Raw genomic sequence first — 21,180 nt, 5'->3', positions numbered from 1 at the left:
TTCTCTTCTATTTCATTTCAGTCTAATTTTCTTTTTGTCTCTCTCTTTTTTTTCATCCCACTATTTATTACATTTATAATTTTCTTTCTATACTTTTATCTTTTCTTCCCATTTTTCTCATTTTATACCTCAATCCACCAAAATGGATGTTTATCACTACTCAAAGCATAAACGTGTACCAACATGATTTTTTTAAAGAATCCCTACATTTTGTCGCAGACTAAAGTTGGCCCAATCCATTTCATAGCAGGCCCATGAAGCTCTACATTTTAAGGCTAATTTAAGACATGTAAAGAAAACAACACAGGTTGAGCCATGACCTCCCAAAAAAGAAACACTGTTTAACCAGATTTTTTTTTAATCTTTTTTGTGGCTGTTGTAGTTTTCCGCTGATACTGAATAGATAATAGTTGATAAGCTTAAGGCAAAAAAAATTAAGAAGTAACATCGATCTATGCTTAATTTAATCCACATATAACTTCATTCATTAGTCAATTCACTAAACGAGTGTAAGATAAAATATTTAAATAAAAGTAACAAATATACATGTTTTGTCAGAAAGGTTAATCTAGTTGATGAAAAATTAATTTATAAAAATGTAAGTTTAATTTCCCCTACTGATGTGAGGATTTTGTTGGTAAGTAATTTGTAAGTATTTTTTTATGTATTCGTTTTATGATTCTAATGAGCCTCCGAGATTTATTTTATTTATTTTTTTTTATAAAAAAATGTTAATTTTATTTTTTGAAGGGAAATATAAAATAAAAATACTAAGTGTTCTAGTAATAATCAATATATAAGGTGGTTTTAGTTTATAATTATTTTTAATATAATAGTTATGAAAAAAATATTAACCTTTTAGTTTATTAAAACTAAACTATCTGTATTTATTCTTTATGATTTTATAGTTTTCACTTTTAGTTTTCTTAAACGGTAAGTTAATTAGATTATAAGTCTTATTATCCCAATGTTCTTATTACTTTGGTTAGTAAACTAATAAAGAGTAAATATTTATTGTTAAACTTATAGAAAAAACAAAAAAAAATATGAATAATATAATTTTATGTATTTTTATAATTTTTTAACCAATATTCTGAGTTAATATTTGTTTTTCTTATATTTTTTATGATAGTAATTGGATTATTATATGCGTCAGAAACAAAAATGTGATGAATTATTACACACGTGGTTACATAGACTAGATTCTGTCTGAAAAAACAGAAGATGTTTTATAATTAAGAAAACAAGTTATGGATAAGATGGTGGTTATCGTTGGCAGATGGTAATACACACACACACATAACTATTTACTCTGCTATGCTGTCTCTACCTTCATTCTTCATACACAATTTGACATTGTCGTGTTCCTTTGAGATTGCTTTTTAACCGATAAACCCTCCTTTGATGTAACTCCAAAAAACGGCTGCGTTTGCTAAACCCTCCCATTCCCAACTTCATGCTCAAAGGGACCATCATCCCCTTCGTCCTTCTACTTCAGCTTCCACCAACTTGAAGCTCAAAACTTTCACTTTCTCCCTCAACTTTGACACCCTTCACCCCCCTTTTAGAAAAGCTAAACATATTTGTGTTTCAAATCCTGCCACTATCACCACCTCCTCCCTCAGCAACCACCACAACCCAAACTCTCATATTTGCCAACTATGCCTTCTTGGGAACTTGGACCGTGCCATGAGCTACTTAGACTCCATGCACGAGCTTCGAATTCCCGTTGAAGACGATTCTTACGTTGCCTTGATACGCTTCTGTGAGTGGAAGAGGGCAAGGAAAGAAGGGTCTCGTGTTTACTCATACGTTTCCATTTCCATGTCCCATTTGAGTCTTCAACTGGGGAATTCCTTTTTGAGCATGTTTGTGAGGTTTGGGAACTTGGTGGATGCTTGGTATGTTTTTGGGAGAATGGAGAAGAGGAACTTGTTCTCTTGGAATGTTTTGGTTGGTGGGTATGCTAAAGCTGGCTTCTTTGATGAAGCTTTGGACCTCTATCATAGAATGTTGTGGGTTGGTGTGAAACCTGATGTTTACACTTTCCCTTGTGTTTTGAGGACTTGTGGTGGCATGCCTAACTTGGTGAGGGGTAGAGAGATTCATGTTCATGTCATAAGGTATGGGTTTGAGTCAGATGTCGATGTGGTTAATGCTTTGATAACTATGTATGTGAAATGTGGGGATGTCAACACTGCTAGGTTGGTGTTTGACAAAATGCCTAATAGAGACTGGATTTCGTGGAATGCTATGATTTCTGGGTATTTTGAAAATGGGGAGTGTTTGGAGGGACTGAGATTGTTCGGTATGATGATTGAATATCTGGTTGATCCAGATTTGATGATCATGACCAGTGTGATTACTGCATGTGAACTTCCGGGTGATGAGAGATTGGGAAGGCAAATTCATGGTTACATTCTCAGAACGGAGTTTGGGAAAGACCTTTCAATTCATAATTCATTAATTCTAATGTACTTATTTGTTGAACTTATTGAGGAAGCTGAAACAGTTTTCTCTCGAATGGAATGTAGAGATGTGGTATTGTGGACTGCAATGATATCAGGTTATGAGAATTGTTTGATGCCTCAGAAAGCTATTGAGACATTTAAAATGATGAATGCACAAAGTATCATGCCAGATGAAATCACCATAGCCATTGTACTCTCTGCTTGTTCTTGTTTATGCAATTTAGACATGGGGATGAACCTTCATGAGGTGGCCAAGCAGACAGGGCTCATCTCTTATGCTATAGTTGCAAACTCACTCATTGACATGTATGCCAAGTGTAAATGCATTGACAAGGCCTTGGAGGTTTTCCACTCTACTCTTGACAACAATATTGTATCTTGGACATCTATAATCCTTGGTCTTTGGATCAACAACTGGTGTTTTGTAGACTGAAGCCAAACTCTGTTACTTTAGTTTGTGTCCTATCTGCATGTGGTAGAATAGGAGCTTTGACATGTGGAAAACAGATCCATGCCCATGCATTGAGAACTGGAGTAAGTTTTGATGGTTTTGTGCCCAATGCAATTTTAGACATGTATGTAAGGTGTGGAAGAATGGAATATGCTTGAAACAATTTTTCTCAGTTAATCATGATGTTACAGCATGGAACATTTTGCTAACAGGATATGCAGAACGTGGGAAAGGAGCACATGCTACCGAGCTTTTTCAGAGAATGGTAGAGTCAAACGTTAGTCCTAATGAAATTACATTTATCTCCATATTATGTGCTTGCAGCAGATCAGGTATGGTGGCAGAAGGCTTAGAATATTTTAACAGCATGAAGTATAAGTACTCTATTATGCCTAATCTGAAACATTATGCATGTGTGGTTGATTTACTTTGCCGTTCTGGGAAATTGGAGGAAGCTTATGAATTCATACAGAAAATGCCAATGAAACCAGATCTGGCAGTTTGGGGAGCTTTATTAAATGCATGTAGGATTCACCATAATGTTAAACTTGGAGAGCTTGCTGCAGAGAATATCTTTCAAGATGATACAACAAGTGTTGGATACTACATTCTTCTCTCTAATCTTTATGCTGACAATGGTAAATGGGACGAGGTTGCAGAAGTAAGAAAAATGATGAGACAGAATGGGCTCATTGTAGATCCTGGATGCAGCTGGGTGGAAGTCAAGGGTACGGTGCATGCTTTTCTCAGCGGTGATAACTTTCACCCTCAAATAAAGGTAATCAATGCTCTTCTGGAGCTGTTTTATAAGAAGATGAAGGAAGGTGCATGCTTTTCTCAGCGGTGATAACTTTCACCCTCAAATAAAGGAAATCAATGCTCTTCTGGAGCGGTTTTGTAAGAAGATGAAGGAAGCTAGCGTTGAAGGGCCAGAAAGCAGTCATATGGACATAATGGAAGCTTCTAAGGCTGATATATTTTGTGGGCACAGTGAGAGACTGGCCATTGTCTTTGGACTTATTAATTCTGGCCCCGGGATGCCTATTTGGGTGACAAAGAATTTGTACATGTGCCAAAGTTGCCACAACATTGTCAAATTTATCTCTAGGGAGGTTCGCAGAGAGATTTCTGTAAGGGATGCTGAACAATTTCACCATTTCAAGGGAGGCATCTTCTCTTGCAAGGATGAAGGTTATAGGAGCTAGCCTGATTAGCAGGAAAACTGTGAGATATTTAGCATCTCATTGATTAGTCGGAGTTGGAAAATATTGCAACATCAAGGTCCTGCTCAACAATGATCAATGGGCCTTTGAATCATCAATCAACCCCATATATAACATTCTATACAGAGAGCGGGGAAAAATAATGTTATGTATGTTGCACATAGGTAAGTATACAATTTTTTACGTACATAATTATTTTTTTCAATATTTTTATTCCCCCCGACCCCCTAAAAAAATGAAAAAAAGAGATATGTATGCTCCTGTGATCCAAGATCTCATTGTAGCCTAGAGTGATACAAATAGAATTTTGATGGAGTGGAAATGTACACAATGAATTCCACGGTGCTATAGTTTTATAGTAAGTTCTATAGTTCTATAGGGTGTCTTTACATAGACGTACTAGTAGGATAAAATAGTCCTGGATGTAGGAAATTAGGAGAGAAATAGATGTAATATTTAAACATGACTTCTCATGTATGAGAGAATTCATTCCCATCACGTACCAAAATGTTTTTATGACACTTAATTCAATGAAATGAATGTTCTTTATTTTACAAGAACATGATTAAAGAACTTGAAAGTTGAAACCTTGGGCATGATTATGTATGAAAGAGGAATACCCAGTGCCTATTTTGTGAGAATTTTCAAATATCTAGCACAAGGCAAAGCTGGAAAGTAAAAGAGAAACCAGCTTCTTGCAGTAAAAACAACAAGCTGTTATCACATTATTTGACAGTTAAATATGCAAATCTAACAATAGAAAGCATGTATTCTACACACTTATTCTCTCGATTTTATTTACTTCAAAAGAAAATTTTCTCTCAATCATCTAGCATCAGTCAATAATGAAATTGTTGAAAAAAGCATCAAATATCCATTCATACTTTCACTGCTTTCTTAAAGTTGATTGGCTTGATAGATGACCAAAAGAAGCATTTTGCTGCTTCAAGATCCCCACTACCATTATCAATTCCACTTCTCCACATTCCCTTTGCCTCATTGTTTCCTGCTGTCTTCATCTTACTCAGTTTTTGTTTCTTGAACAATTGGGAAAAAAAAAATACCACAATGCTACTTACATTGACTGATTTCTAGTTTTTCATGTTTGTGCTCAATTGACTTTTCTTCTTCCAAGACATCAAGTGATCTGTTATTCTCCTCAAGTTTTTCTTCTGTGGTGTTATTTTCAGCTCCTTTTCTTTTTCTTCTTGCTTTTGTTCTTTGTTTGCAAATAGGTTAGCTTCAGATGCCCTTTGTTCCTCCTCTAAAAGCACTATCTGCTCCTTGTGCAAAGGTGTTCTTGGCCTGACTCCAGGAAAATACAGAACATAGGTTTGCTGTCTCGGTCCTCATACGTGGAATCATCACATCTATTTCTTCTTTGTTCCCATTCAGATCTTATTTATTTTTGTAGTTCATCTCTTTGTTTATACTTCCTGTGAAGCTCTTTCTCCGCATCATACAAATTGCCTTCTGTGCTTTAAGTCTAGCCAGATTCCCCCTCCTCAATTCTCATCTTTGGATCTGTATCAATACTAATGCTGCCAAAAAGACTCATAAGCATGTGGCAGGTTGTAGTGGCTTAATGATGGAGAATGTTTAAGGGTTTTTACTTCAGTATATGTGGCAAAATTCTGGGGTGCCTTGGATGGATTATAGTTGGCTTGGTCCTTGGGTATTCGTAAGCTTGAATTGCGTCTAGACCACTAAGCTTTAAAGGAGCAACTTATTGGAGAATGTTTAAACACAATTGGGAAGTGGAAATCTTGTTGAGATGATTTAGGAAATCAAGTTATAAGTAAAGATAAAAGAATAATAATTTAAGATGATTGAGATTTTTAATTAGTTATAGTGATAATGTGTGAAATACACTTGAAAAATGTTAGGAATCTCTAAGTGAGAATGAAATAGTAAAAACTTCACTCTCTAAATTAAATATTCTAGTTTTTAATAATTAAAGTAGATGTTCTACACGATAAAGATAGTAGATATATTTAAATATGTAGAAACACATTTCCCCACGGAAGAAATTGTTGATTTATTCCCAATAGACTATGACCCGTAACTTAATAAAAAATCAAGTAAATTATTAAATGATCTACTAAACATTGGCTACGCACACTGTTTTTTCACCTTTCCTTTTTAACCCTCCTTTTTTTTTTTTTTAATCTTTTGGCTGAGTCATCTTCAGCCAATTACTTCAAGGAACACATTTGTTTATACAACAAAATGCTTGATTCATGGGAACATCAGCGATCCAGCCAAATCATGACCAGATCCTCCAATTATTATAATGTATCCCTTTCAATGAAAACCAAAAAATGTCTTCTTCAGCCCCATTTCGTGAAAGAACACCATAATGGCACGTAAGCAAGATCTGATTTTCTTTTATAAAAAAGTTGGCCCGTAAATAACACGCAGCGCAACAGGCATTGAAGTTGAAAGGTACCCAATAAGAAACGCAAGCCTTACACGAAAAAAAATCTAAAAATTCCAGATTCCATTTTATCCCCGAACGTAACGTAAGCACAGTTAGATCTCAATATCTAAGTGCTGCTGATGATAGTACACAACACCAATCACTTCGTAAAATATAATGATATATAGTGTGTGTTTTGGTCTAGCTAAATTTAACTTTCCAAAGTACGTTAACACCAAATCAAATACAGCTATAATTCGTACATAATTTTATCTTTTAAGTGCATAGTTTCTTTTAGGACTTAAGTATATAGTTATATTTTGATTTTGGAATTTATATGTATAGAAACATATATTATTAAGATAAAAAAAATACTAAGAACACACTATTTAGGGGTGTATTGGATTAAGATTTCAAAGGATTTTAAAAGACTTTTTTATGATTAAAAAGTCTTGTGGTATTCAATCAAGACTTTTATAAAATATAAACAAATCTTGTGGTATTCAATTAAGACAATAAAGATTTTTTTTTCAGGGCAACAAAATCTGTTGGTATTCAATTGAGATTTCTTACCACTTTTAAAATGTCTTTTGGTATTCAAAAGTAAATAGATTTTGATGGATTCTTTTGTGGAATAGATTTTGAGAGACTTTTTAGTTAGAAATACACATAAAATACTCCTCTAACAATCTCACCCAAACCCTTGAGACTTTTCATAATCTTCCAAAGACTTTTTCTTCTCATGCCGAACAAGACACAAATCACTACCAGGTTCATTCTCTTACAACTTTTCAATCAATTTTACCTATTTTTTTAATGGCAATCGATAGTCAATATTGTTCATACTATATGTATATTACGCAAATCAAAAGAAAAGGGTGCTGTATATGCTTCAAGATTTCGTATTCATATTGTTTTCAACGTCCAGGCAATGAATATGCATCAAAAGAATGACAATTGATATGCATCAAGATTTCATATTCCTTTTTTTTTAGTACTGTATATGCAAATCAAAATAAAAAACTCTTTTTTTTTCTGTTTCTTCAACTTGTTTTTTTACAACGTCCATTATTATTATTATTATTATTTTCTTGTGTTATTATTAAAATGTTAATTATTAATGTGTTATTATTATTTTTTTGACAGCGTGTTATTATTATTATTATTGTGTTAATAATTTTTTAATTGTTATTGTGTTATTATTATTGTTATTTTGTTAATAGTTTTTTTTTAAAATGATTTGTAGTAAATTATAATATTTGTAGTATATTAACAATGATTTTTTTTTTAGTCCCACCCAAGTCACAGCAAACTTCGAGGAAAAAGTATGGTTGATTATGAGTATTTGAAGATCGTTGTTGGGGGTAGAGTTTCTAGCGGGAATAATTCTATATCAGTCGATCCAGATGATACTGATGCAACAACTTTTGAGCCAGAAAATAGAACTGTTGGGATAGAAGAATTTTCATATGATCCTAATAGTGATACATTCATAACACCAAATAACTATGAACCAGCATATCAGCCTCCATCACCAAACCAACCAAGTCCACCATCCCACCCCCCTTTAGATTCAGAGGTTCCCATAGAAAAACAAAACTGTCACAAGCGAAGGAGATCCGAGTATGGAGGGAGTTCAAGCGCTGTTGGGATCAACAATCAAGGCAACATTCTGGAAAATCTTTCTGTTGGCATTGGGACTATTGCTGTGAATTTTGAAAAAATATCCAACATGATGGAGAAAAGAGAAAAAGATAGAGATAGAGATAGAGAGCTCGAGGGTATTATTTGGGATGTTATAAAAGAAATTCCAAATTTGGATGACATAACGCGTTTCAAGACAGTTGAATTGTTAAATACTAAAGCAAAAAAGGATTTTTTCTTGAAGATGTCACCGGAAGAACGCTCATCTTGGATAAACTTTAAGTTAGGGAATAATTAATATTTTGATCATCTATTATTAACATATTATTTTAAACATCGTGAGTTTGTTGAACTATATCTTTTGGGTCTCTATTTTGGTTGAAGTATTTGGTTTGTTTTTTGGTCGAACTATTATGGTTGTATTTTGGTTGAAATATTTGGTTTGTTTTTTGGTCGAACTATTATGGTTGAAGTATTTAGGTTATATATTTTGTGAAATTGTTGTGGTTAAACTTTAGTTATATTTATTTTATATATGAATTTGTATTAACTTTGATATTAACTTTGATATTGACTTATAACCATGACCATGACATAAAGAACGAAGAAATGGATGGAGATATATATAATGAAGATACAAATGATGAAGATATAGATGACGAGGAAACAAATGAAGAATTTTATGAAGCCACATACACATATGTGATGACAATTTATGCTTTAATAGATATATTAAATCAGTTTTTGAATATGATGCGTGGTGAACATATTGAACGTCCATTAACTCGACGACAAATTACTAGTCGGGGATATGACTATATACACAAAGCATTAAACGATGATTCTGCAATCTTTCGACAAGTATATAGGATGTATCCTAATGTATTTCGAAAGTTGTGCACGATTATAAGAGAAAAAACACCTTTGGAGGATACAAGATTTATTTGTGTTGAAGAAATGCTTGCATCATTCCTACAGATTGTCGGCCAGAACACTCGAGATTGTGTAATCCGCAATACATTTGGCTGATCACAATTTGCTACAAGTGAAAATTTTCACAAGATTTTGAAAGCTCTGAACTCATTAGCACCTGATTTAATGGTTAGACCAGGCTCAACTGTGCCTGCAAAAATAAGGGAAAGCACAAGGTTTTATCCTTATTTTAAGGTATGTGATCATTATCTAATTATAACAAAATTATAATTATAATTGTGATTATTATAATAATATTTATGATTATTGATACACACACTTTAGGATTGCATTGGAGCTATTGATGGTACACATATTCCCGCATCAGTAAAAGGACGAGATGTAAGCAGTTATCGTGATCGTCATGGAAATATATCACAAAATGTATTAGCTGCTTGTAACTTTGATTTGGAATTCATGTACGTTCTTAGCGGGTGGGAGGGTTCAGCACATGATTCCAAGGTGTTAAGTGATGCTTTGGCAAGGAAGAATGGACTTAAAGTGCCCCAAGGTAAGTATTATCTGGTGGATTGTGGATTTCCTAATCGACGCAAATTTTTAGCCCCATATCGAGGTGTACGATATCATCTACAAGATTTTGCAGGTCACGGTAATGACCCTGAAAATGAAAAGGAATTATTTAATCTTCGGCATGCATCCTTAAGGAATGTGATTGAGAGGATATTTGGTATTTTTAAATCGCGGTTCACAATTTTTAAGTCAGCACCTCCATTTCTATTTAAAACACAAGCAGAGCTTGTGTTGGCATGTGCAGCACTTCATAATTTTCTTCGCAAAGAATGTCGTTCTGATGAATTTCCAGTGGAACCTACTGACGAGTCTTCATCTTCATCTTCAGTGTTACCAAATTACGAAGACAATGATCATGAACCCATTGTTCAAACACAAGAGCAGGAACGAGAAGATGCTAATATATGGAGGACTAATATAGGTTCAGATATGTGGAGAAATGCTAATAATTAGGCGAACATGAAGTGAGAATCACTTTGTTATTATTTTTTTAGGCAATAATGACTTTGTTATTAAAAGGTTTAAAATTTCTATCGTTTTTATTTTTTTTATTCAAACATTATAATTTATTTATCATCTTTTTCATTCACTTTTGTAACTTCCGTTATTTTTTTGTTTAAAATGTATTAATCTTTCAAAATCTTAAAAATCCATAAAGTACTTTGAAATCTTAAAAATCTGTGTTAGAAATCCATTAAAATCTTGGGTTAAGAATCCTGATTGTAAAAAGTCTTTTAAAAAAAATCTTTTAAAATCCCACAAAATCAATACAATCCCACATAATCTTTTAAAATCTTCAAGATTGTTTTTGTCAAAATATTCTCTCAAAATCCCAATCTAATACACCCACCTTAAATTACTCCTGAGAACATTCTTTGTTGTTGAGTAAAAATTATTAGAAATTACATATATTTGTGAATTTTGCTACTAATTTAACATATATTTTTATTATATTAACAAAATTAACTAAAAAATTAGTTAAAAGCTAAAAGTTAACTAGTAGTTAAAAACTTAAAAATTAATTTATTAATATAAATGCTCAGTAAAACTAGTTGTTAAAGTAATTAAAAAATATAAAATACTATAAAAATAATAAAATTATGATTTATTTTTTTAAAAAAATAATAAGGAAATTTAATAAATATATTAAAGATAAAAAAATAAAAAATATAAAAAATTAAAAGTTAATCTTCTAAAAATGATACTTGAAGTAACTTTTAAAAAAATATTATAAACTATTTAAACAACTTATTTATTAAGCACTTAAATAAATTTTTTAACTAATAAATAGTAATACTTTACAAATTGTGAAACATAACTTTTCAACTAATTTTGTAATCTTCAATAATATTAATTAATAACAGAATATGTTAAAAGGAAGTGTAACAAAAAAAATATTACTAACCCTCCCCCCTGAAACGAGATAAAACACCTGAGTAAGAAAAAAAAAATTCTTTAGATAAATTTCACTATTAAGGAATCAGTGATTAATTTTCCAAACAGTCTAGTTGTGAGTATAGAAAAAAGAACAAAACCAATCACTTCCCTTATTTAAGTTATTTTTTGTAGCATAGCTTATAGTAGCAATTGACATTTATTAGCACTGAGTAACACGCCCGAATATGGCACCCTCAATCTCCGACGAAATGCCAAGCACCACCACCTCTCTCCTCCGCCGCAACCGGTGGCTCCCCTCCAGCATCAAACTGAAAACAACCCTTTTCTCAGAACTCTCCGGCGCGGTGGGTGACCTAGGCACCTACATCCCCATAGTTCTAGCCTTATCCTTAGTGAACAACTTGGACCTCACCACCACACTGGTCTTCACTGCTCTCTACAACATCGCCACCGGTCTCCTCTTCGGCCTCCCCATGCCGGTCCAGCCCATGAAGTCCATCGCCGCCGTCGCCATCTCCGCAGCGCCCCCCCTCACCATCCCCCAAATCTCGGCCGCTGGCCTCTCCGTCGCCGCCGTGCTCCTCCTCCTCGGTGCCACCGGCCTCATGTCCGTCCTCTACCGCTACCTCCCCCTCCCCGTCGTCCGCGGCGTCCAACTCTCCCAAGGCCTCTCCTTCGCCTTCTCCGCCGTCAAATACATTCGCTACGACCAAGACCTCGCCAAATCAAAATCCGGTCCCCCCCGCCCCTGGCTAGCAGTCGACGGCGTCGCCGTCGCCCTCGCCGCCGTCCTCTTCCTCGTCCTCACCACCGGCGCCGGCGACGAGCCACCTCCACCACCACCACAACAACAAGAAGAAGAAATCGACGATCGCCGTGAAAAAGTTCGGCGGAGGTTGAGGGTTTTGTCTACGATTCCGGCGGCGCTAATAGTGTTTTTGTTCGGCTTAGTGTTGTGTTTTATTCGTGACCCTTCGATTTTCGGAGATCTTAGGTTTGGGCCTTCGAGGATTTCTTTGATTAAGATTACATGGGAGGATTTGAAGATTGGGTTTGTCAGCGCCGCAATTCCGCAAATACCGTTATCCGTTTTGAATTCCGTTATCGCGGTATGTAAGCTGTCCGGGGATTTGTTTCCCGAACGTGAGGCTTCGGCGATGCATGTTTCGGTGAGTGTGGGGCTTATGAATTTTGTAGGGTGTTGGTTCGGAGCCATGCCTTGTTGCCACGGGGCTGGTGGTTTGGCGGGACAGTACAGGTTCGGGGGTAGGAGTGGTGCTTCGGTGGTGTTCCTTGGGATTGCAAAGTTGGTGCTTGCTTTGGTGTTTGGAAACTCTCTTGGCAGAATTTTGGGTCAGTTTCCTATTGGGATTCTGGGAGTGCTTTTGTTGTTTGCGGGAATTGAGTTGGCTATGGCTGCTAAGGATATGAACACTAAACAAGAGTCGTTTGTTATGCTTGTTTGTGCGGCTGTTTCTCTCACTGGATCAAGTGCTGCCTTGGGGTTCTTTGTTGGCATTGTGCTTTACTTGCTCTTGAAATTGAGGGAGGTTGAATGTAGAGGGTTTGGCTTTTGTGGATCAAACCACACCAAGTCTTCTCTTGAGGACGAACAAGCTAGCTTGATTGCCTAGACAACAATTTGATTCACATTTTGCAAATTGAAGTAGCTTGCTTAATGTACTACTACTATATATGTGCAATTATTTGCAAATTGGCTTTGGTCCAGAAAATGATCACCAATGTTGTGATCATGTGGGAAATCTTGTGTGATATGTATTAGTGTAATGCTTCAAAAATAGAGTGAACAATATATGTGTAGTTAACTAGTTATAGATATTGGATAGAGTTCTTCATCCATTTGAATAAAGGACTTTTGCCGAACTACAAGGTAATGGATTGTTGGAAACATCCGAAGGTGGTTGAAGATACTTTTAGGACTTCATAGTCTATATGTAATTCAGTGTTTTGGATTTTGGATGTACTCGCTTTAAGGATGCTCTCTCTGAACTCTCTAGCTCAAAGGGATTGTTGTTTGCTCATTACTTAATTAAAAAATTTGAGATTCAATTACAAATATAGGCTACCAAAGTAAAAAGTTAAAAATTAAAAAGGAGAAGAGTATTGCCTTTTATACATATTCTAACTTTTTTATATTCATCCAAAGGTTAAAATAATAAGAATCCAAGTTAAATACACTAATATTACATACAAACTACACTCAAATAATAAAATAAAAACACACCACCAAACTTAATTAGAAATCAAAATTTTAAAAAAAGAAGAATAAAATGACTTTTCGATTTGTTAAAAATATGAGATTAAATGAATGATAAATACACTCCACCAAACTAAGATATTAAAAATATAAAATTAAAAAGAATATTGTGTTTCGATTTTTTTTAGTAAAAAAAAAAGGAAGCAAAATAGTTTGGATCTGGAAGACCAAGCACAGACCAAACCAAACAGACGACAGCTACTTCTAGCTTCTTCTTCTACTTCAAGTCTTTCATCTTACGTTAAAGTCCATTGTCATTGTTGCTTCTTCTTCTGTCTTCGAAATCATCATTGTCTATTTGTCTCACTTGAAAATCCCGCAACGCAATCTCGCTTCAAACACCAGTCACAGCAAACAGTGAATACTTTGATCCGTGTCTGATTCAGGTTTGTCCTCTCACTTGTTTCGGACCTTGAGCCTTCACTTGTTATGCTTTTATTTCTTCTCTTTAGATCTTCTTTGAGACTCTGATCTGCGGTTGATTTTGTGTGCTGCCTGCATTTTCATCCCTATTGGTAGTCGTGGATGTAATGAAGCTCAATTTTTTAATGGAATCTTGACTAGAAAACCATTTGGGTCGCCTAGTTTACTGGATTTCTCAATAAAAGTGATTAACTTGTGTTACCCGGAATCATGAAGTTTCCGTTTTCAGCCATTGTTGCTCTCTGGTTTGTTTGTGACCTTGTTCTGGCAAATTCACGCTACCCTGGGGGAATGTATAGTTTTGATAGGAACACTCATGTAACCTATAAGTATGATCGAATGAGTGAAGTTCAGAAACAGTGTGCCTCTGTGTTATCTGCTTCATCTGAATTGAGATATCAATATAGTGTTACTGGTATGAAAGGAGAGCTTTCTTTTGTCAATGGGGATTGGAAGCAGGATGGGGGTAAGTTTCCCATAATGCCATTTGATGCTAACAAATCTCCTGGTCCTGGGACCTTGTCTGAAGACCGTGCTCCGTTGAACTTGGTTTCTTTTTGGGTATCCGATGTTGATCATGACCACCGGTTGAAGAAGTTGATTCCTATCAATGGTTTCATGGTGATGGGAATTACTCGAGACGGTAATTTTGTGGACAGTTCATATGATGGGAATGCTGAATTTCAGCTATGGCCCAGCCATTCTCAGCTCTCAATTCCCTTCCAAGGGATTTACACTGAATCAAAGAAAAATGGTGGGGAAAGGGTGTTGTGTTTGTTAGGGAACACTATGCTTCCCACTCGAGAGGCTGACCCTGTCAATCCTTGGGAAGGGATGAAGAATCCTGGTGATATACCGTTGTCAGAAGATGATCAAATTATGCTAGTTCTTCACTATCCCATGACATTCACTCTAACTAACAGGGTGATCAGTGGAGAGTTAAGAAGTTTGAACCGTGAATCCAATTCTAAATACTTTGATGTGGTTCACATATCTTCGCAGTTGAGCAAGTCAGCAAAGTTCACATTTGGCTCACAACAAATTGTATCCAAAGCATGCAATCCATACCCATTTAAGGATAACCTGATGGATGATGGCATTAGTGTCTACAAAGGGGTGAGGTTTTGTGAAATCCTTGAAGAAATTACTAGAGATAGACCTTTATCCATTGTGCCAAACTGGAGATGCAATGGCACAGATGATTTCTGCAGTAAATTAGGTCCTTTTTTGACAGATAAGGGAATCAAATCGACAGATGGAGGCTTTCAAGATGTTAAACTTTATATGCAGGATGTTGTCTGTGAGCGAGCAACTAGTAAGAGTGATACTGGTTCTGCTAGGGTATCAACGGTTTTTAGAGCAGTTTCTCCATCAGAGAATCAGTATACTGCAGCAAAAAGGTCTGGGCCCAGCAACACATCTCTTGCCGCCGAAGGGATTTGGAAGCCTTCTAGTGGGCAGCTTTGCATGGTTGGTTGCCTTGGATTCGTTGATGCTGAAGGGAGTAGCTGTAATACTCGGATCTGTATGTATATTCCTACCACTTTTTCCTTGAAGCAGCATAGTATTATTTTGGGAACTTTGTCTCCCATTAATAACAGTAGTGCCTTCTTTCCCCTATCATTTGAGCAACTTGTGCTACCTTCAGAACTCTGGAATTATTTCAAGCTCACTAACCCAAATTACAGTTACTCTAAAATTAATTTGGCCGGCACTGTCCTAGAAAAAAATGAGCCCTTTAGTTTTACAACTGTCATTAAGAAATCATTGCTGACATTTCCCAAACTTGAAGATAATGAGGCATACCGAGATAGCCTGTCTGTTCTTTCTGAAGATCTCACTTTTCATGTCTCTGGTTTTCCTGACCCTGTGCCTAATGTCCTGGCCCCAAGAATTGACATTCAAATGGAAATTCTCTCCATTGGTTCCTTGTTTGGGCACTATTGGAATGCTAAAAATACTTCGGAATCTGAACAGGAAACACCAGATCTTGCCAAGGCTGCTGAATATACAGAAAAACAGCTTCTTATAAATGTATCTGCGCAGCTCAGTCTTACTGGAAAAGGTTATAGTTTTTCTGTGCTTTTTCTGGAGGGTCTTTATGATCCACATGTTGGAAAGTTGTATCTAATTGGCTGCAGAGATGTGCGAGCATCATGGAAGGTCTTATATCAGAGCTATGACCTTGAAGCTGGAATGGACTGTTTGATTCAGGTGGTCGTGGCTTATCCTCCTACCACAACTCGGTGGCTAGTCGATCCCAGAGCTTCAATTTCGATAGAAAGTCAAAGGACGGATGACGACCCCCTTCGATTTGATCCAATAAAGCTCAAAACATTTCCAATCATATACAGGAAGCAACGTGAGGATGTTCTCTCACGTAGAGGTGTTGAAGGGATTCTCCGAATCTTGACGCTTTCATTTGCCATTGGGTGCATTTTAAGCCAACTGTTTTATATACAAAAAAATGTGGATTCACTTCCATATATATCTCTTGTGGTGCTAGGTGTTCAAGCTCTTGGGTATAGCATTCCTCTGGTCACAGGTGCAGAAGCTCTTTTTAAGAAAATGGTTTCTGAATCTTATGATGTGTCGTCTAGTGAATTGGAGAGCAGTGAGTGGCTCCATGTCATTGATTACACTGTGAAACTGCTACTGATTGTATCATTGCTAGTAACTCTGCGACTTTTTCAAAAGGTATGGAAGTCTCGCATCAGATTGCAAAAGCTTACCTCTCTTGAGCCACATGGTGTCCCCAGTGATAAATTAGTATTTCTTTGTACCTTCACCATACATGTGATAGGGTATGTAATTGTTCTAATAATTCATGGCACGAAGACCAGCCAGAAGGCTCTTATAGCAAAGACATACTTGGTTGATGGAGGAAATTCTCATTCCTTGCCGGGTTGGGAAACAGAATTGGAAGAATATGTAGGTCTTGTTGAAGACTTTTTCTTGCTTCCTCAAATTATTGGGAACTTAATCTGGCATATCAATTGCAAACCACTCAGAAAACTATATTTTATTGGAATCACTCTGGTCAGACTTCTTCCTCACATATATGACTACATTCGAGCTCCAGTTTCAAATCCTTACTTTTATGAGGAATCTGAATTTGTCAATCCTAATTTGGATTTTTACTCAAAATTTGGGGATATTGCCATTCCTGTGACTGCTATCGTTCTTGCAATTGTGGTCTATATTCAACAAAGGTGGGGCTATGAGAAGTTGAGTCAGTTTCTGACATTTGGGCGGTATAAGATTCTTCCAACTTTCAGATACCAAAGGTTGTCTTCTAGGGCTGGTGAATCTGAACTAGTTCCTGGTATCAATGGTGCTGCTGCTGCAAAAGAGAATGAGCAAGTTGATGTAGAATGATGTACACTTTAGAATTACTGACAACAGCTTTTGTACACCCATAATATGAAAAGTAGGCAAGAGTTTGGGTGGATGTACTATTATGTATGAGGTTGCTCACATATTCAATAATCAAGTGAATTTTGTTGTGGTTTTATTACTCTTCAACTTCTGATTCTTTATTCTCCAATTATTGCTGCTTAGGTATCCTCTAATGTTCTAGCAACTCCTACCTTGATGTGCGTTGCAAGATTGTGATCAAAGGACTGACTGTGTTTATTTATATATTATTATTATTATTATTATTTGGGAACGAATTTGATACAAGAAAACTTAGCAATGAAAGTTTACTTGAAACAGAAAAAGTGTATAACAAAAACGTTAGAAATAGAAGTTTACTCACAAAAATTATCAAAAAGTAAACTTTTCAGTTATTACTTTTTTTTTTTCTTCAACCTTTCTATTCATTAAGTAAAAAAGATTCTGATTAATTTGTGATTCGACGAGAAATAAATAAAGTTTAATTAATAATTATTTTCGTTAAGGATCAAGTTTAAATAATACTAAACGATTCAACTTTAATTTAACGCATTAATCAGTTGCATGTTCTCCTTATTATTATCACTTTTATTTTTTTACAAAAATAAACTTATCAAAGTGTATAACAAACATTTTTCACACAGGATCAATTACTCAATTTAACATACTTTAAAAACATAGTTATTTAGGATCAATTCAGATATTATGAACATTTAAAAGAAATTAATTTGATAATTTATAACATTACTGAATCAATTATTATTTAAATGTTTACTTTAAATTAAAGCCATAATGACAATAATTTAATTTTTTTCATAAAAATAACATGTGAGTCTTTAACTCATAATTTCTTAAATAAATTTAAGAAATTACAAATAAATTTAAAACTATAATTAATATATAGGATTTCATATTAGACAAATTTTAACGACCAATCTACTTTTACGAAGCTTCAATTATCATAGTAATTGAAAAACAAAACCGGACAATTTGTCTAAAAACTATTATCTTAAATGAGATTAACGTTTAATGAACACTCAACTTTCAACCCGAAACAACATCCAATCTCCAAGTTTCATGGTCATAACTAAAATTTGGTAGCATGTTTGTTGTAGAACCGGCTCATTAAAACATTGTTGGAAAAATAGCTAGGATGTGTTTGATTTGTATTTTTATTTTTTGTTTTTATTTTTATTTTCTGAAAACTATTTTATTTTGAAAAGATTAAAATTCTAAAAATATATTTAATTTAAGTATTTCGTATATTCAATAAGAATGTATTTAAAAAATTGATTTAGTCATTCCAACAAACACCTTATCAATAACAAAAACTTTTTCAATCTAGCACATAAGACTGTGCCATCACCACACTCCAGTGTGCCATCGAACCACTCTTGTTCGTTGGCGTTCCACCTCACCACCAACAAGCATTTGAGGACGCTGCAAAACCTACCCAGAAGGGAACAAATGAAACAACGAGAATAAACAATTGAAAGTTCTTGCTCACACATTTCACAGTTCAGAAACCAGAAAAACCCTAACCTTAACGGAACCGCACAGCTCCGGCACCGATTTCCAGTGCGCCGCAACACTCGCGGCAATGATCCGCGACAAACCGATGAACTGAACGTCGCCGTTCGTGTCGTACACGGCGTAGACGGCGCCCGACGGCAGTTCTATGGTGGGGCCGTCATTTTCCGGCGACACCGCCACCGCCTCCGTATCGCCGAGGAGAAGAAGGTAGGGGAAGGGTGGGTCCAGAGTATTGGAGACGAGAGATTGTCCTCTCTGCAAAGGTAGCAAATAACATCAACCATGCACAGTTTCCAACGCAACGAACCTCGTTCTTGTTCTCGCAGAAGCTCCACAAGGTGACGTGGGTCTCGTGGTCGGAGCTCTTGAGCGCAGCCAAGGCGTCGGCGACGGTGGCGGAGGCGGAGAGCGACCTCAGCGGCGGCTTCCCAAGGCAGAGGTCCGATACATCACGTGCCAGAAAGCTCACTGCCATGCAAAGGGTGGGCATCGGACACCTTAATAATAATTACGACACTCATGCCATCACATTTTTTCTTTTTAGAGAAAACATTAAAAACGATATATCTTTATTTTTAGCCTTTTTTTAAGAATATTTTTATTAAAAATATTTTTAAAATTTAAAACAAACACATTTTTAAATATATTTTCTATTTTTATTAAAACTAAAAACAAAAAATAAAAAAACCAAACTCTCCTTACATTGTCAGTAACCAAAATAGCATGCATTAATGCAACGGCATGACTCGAGGTGCCTCTTATAGCCTTCCACGTGCCATGTTTATCAAACTACTTTTTACTTTCTGTAGTTACATGTATGAACACAATAAGAAAAAAGAATTCAAAGTTAAAAACAAAAAAATGCTCATTAGAGTGAACAGTTATCAGTTCACGCCAGTTTGTGCATCAACAATCTAAGGTAATATACAAAGACATGTTTTCCCCACCCCACTTTCATTGTTAGGAAAGTTCAATATACATATAAAAGAACTAATGTTTTTACTTTCATCTTCTTCAGTAGCACTTTCTCTAATTAGTAGTTGTACATTTCTATTAGCTAGAAATTTCAATGTTCTTTGATGTTCACCTCATCATAGATATATATAGCAGTTTGTAAGTTGTTGTGTTTTAGTTTGCCTTGGCTGGAGGGCATGATGGAGGGGAGTGATATATACAGAGCAAAAATAGCTTACGTGCCAGCAGCTCTACAGTTTGGAGAAACAGTATAATAGAGTAAATTTTTACAATGAAACTAACATAATTATTCATTGATAATTAGTAAATAGTGTACTACTAATAACATACATCCGGTAATAAGTTTGTTAATTTATATAATAATTACCTAGTAAAAATAATTTTTAAGTGGTTGAAAGTGTAAGAGAAAAATTACCTTTAAAATAAATCTTCATTGGGTAAATTATTGAATTAAAATTTAAACTCTTATAGAAGAGTAAGCAACACGCTCTTTAACAAAATTTTCTTAATACATTTTATAGATCTAAAAAAAAATTATGATTTTAAGTCAAATTATTAAAAAATGTGTTCAAAAGAGAGAGAAGTACTCAGAAAGTCTCTCATTATCATTTTGTAGAAAGACACACCAAAAAATTTATCTAAAATAAATGTATCTTTAACAACAAAAAATGCTAAAAGCCATTGGGTCTGAATATCATACAGAAAAACTTTAAAAATGATCTCTCCATGCAATCTTCCTAACAGAGAAAGGAGCAAATGGAAGAAACTTATGCAATGATGAAACCATAAATATAAGCTCTGCAAACAAAATCACACTACATCGGTCCATTCTCACAAACATAAGACTTGACCACAGGCTCCCCATCGTCATGGAAGCCAAAGCCAGGCCTCAAGCAAAAGGCAGACTGAAGATCCCACGTGAACTCACACGCGTAGAACTAGGGAACCCCGCTCTTGGTTCAAAATTTCTTCATTTTCCTACTCAATATCCTCAGCACTTTTGGTTCAATGCCTAGCTTGCTTATGGAAACAAAATTGGTCATATTGGCGCAATCCGCCAGACACTGCTCTGAGCCTGTGAGCTTTCTATCAACTACTGTCATATCCGTGTGGTTTGGAACAATGTTCTGGGACCTTGGAGGCAAATAGTAAGTCAAAATTAGAAATAATAGATTAAATTGAGCCAATTTTGGTTTTCTATATGAATTTTGATTCCTTTTATGGCTTCCAGCTCTAGCAGACAGGACCTATTTAATGCCATGGGTTCAATTTATAACGCTGTTCTCTTCGTTGGGGTCCAAAATTCTGCCTCAGTACAACCAGTGGTAGCCATTGAAAGAACTGCCTTTTATAGAGAAAGAGCCGCCGGAATGTATTCTGCCTTGCCTTATGCACTTGCACAAGTAATGAGATCACTTTTTTATTAAAGAAAAATAATTGCAATATAATTTACATGCCTATTTTAA

The 21,180-nt window shown here is 35.4% G+C and overlaps 3 protein-coding genes, 1 long non-coding RNA gene and 1 pseudogene across 4 annotated transcripts; 4 read left to right on the top strand and 1 right to left on the bottom strand.

The window, feature by feature from the left end:
* The first annotated feature begins 1,410 nt into the window (after positions 1 to 1,410).
* On the top strand, positions 1,411 to 4,763 carry LOC114423959 (annotated as a pseudogene).
* Positions 4,764 to 9,224: 4,461 nt separating this feature from the next.
* On the top strand, positions 9,225 to 10,246 carry LOC114421154 (protein ALP1-like). The gene is made up of 2 exons (XM_028386965.1): positions 9,225 to 9,375; positions 9,466 to 10,246. Exons 1-2 carry the CDS (start codon positions 9,307 to 9,309, stop codon positions 10,162 to 10,164), a joined length of 768 nt encoding a protein of 255 aa, XP_028242766.1. The 5' UTR covers positions 9,225 to 9,306; the 3' UTR covers positions 10,165 to 10,246.
* Positions 10,247 to 11,216: 970 nt separating this feature from the next.
* On the top strand, positions 11,217 to 13,186 carry LOC114422427 (molybdate transporter 2). The gene has a single exon (XM_028388768.1). The coding sequence runs from the start codon at positions 11,334 to 11,336 to the stop codon at positions 12,741 to 12,743; it is 1,410 nt and encodes a 469-aa protein (XP_028244569.1). The 5' UTR covers positions 11,217 to 11,333; the 3' UTR covers positions 12,744 to 13,186.
* A 328-nt stretch (positions 13,187 to 13,514) lies between these two features.
* Positions 13,515 to 17,329, top strand: LOC114422426. Its single transcript, XM_028388767.1, has 2 exons — positions 13,515 to 13,773; positions 13,907 to 17,329. Exon 2 carries the CDS (start codon positions 14,021 to 14,023, stop codon positions 17,186 to 17,188), a length of 3,168 nt encoding a protein of 1,055 aa, XP_028244568.1. The 5' UTR covers positions 13,515 to 13,773; positions 13,907 to 14,020; the 3' UTR covers positions 17,189 to 17,329.
* A 1,140-nt stretch (positions 17,330 to 18,469) lies between these two features.
* On the bottom strand, positions 18,470 to 19,224 carry LOC114422210. Its single transcript, XR_003668644.1, has 2 exons — positions 18,749 to 19,224; positions 18,470 to 18,655 (listed from the first exon to the last, which is right to left on the bottom strand). It is a non-coding gene; the product is annotated as an uncharacterized LOC114422210 (long non-coding RNA).
* Between the last annotated feature and the right edge of the window lie 1,956 nt (positions 19,225 to 21,180).

The sequence above is a fragment of the Glycine soja genome, chromosome 8 (genome assembly GCF_004193775.1).
Source record: "Glycine soja cultivar W05 chromosome 8, ASM419377v2, whole genome shotgun sequence".
NCBI classification, from domain to species: Eukaryota; Viridiplantae; Streptophyta; class Magnoliopsida; order Fabales; family Fabaceae; genus Glycine; species Glycine soja.
Note: the sequence above shows the minus strand (reverse complement) of the source record. Positions and strands in the feature narration are given on the sequence as shown.

Excerpts from the sequence above, each read along its gene's own strand:
- LOC114421154 (XM_028386965.1), top strand. The coding sequence starts at position 9,307 with ATGGTTAGACCAGGCTCAACTGTGCCTGCAAAAATAAGGGAAAGCACA. Across the intron at positions 9,376-9,465 it reads GGTTTTATCCTTATTTTAAG|GATTGCATTGGAGCTATTGA; the intron begins GTATGTGATCAT and ends CACACACTTTAG.
- LOC114422427 (XM_028388768.1), top strand. The coding sequence starts at position 11,334 with ATGGCACCCTCAATCTCCGACGAAATGCCAAGCACCACCACCTCTCTC.
- LOC114422426 (XM_028388767.1), top strand. The coding sequence starts at position 14,021 with ATGAAGTTTCCGTTTTCAGCCATTGTTGCTCTCTGGTTTGTTTGTGAC.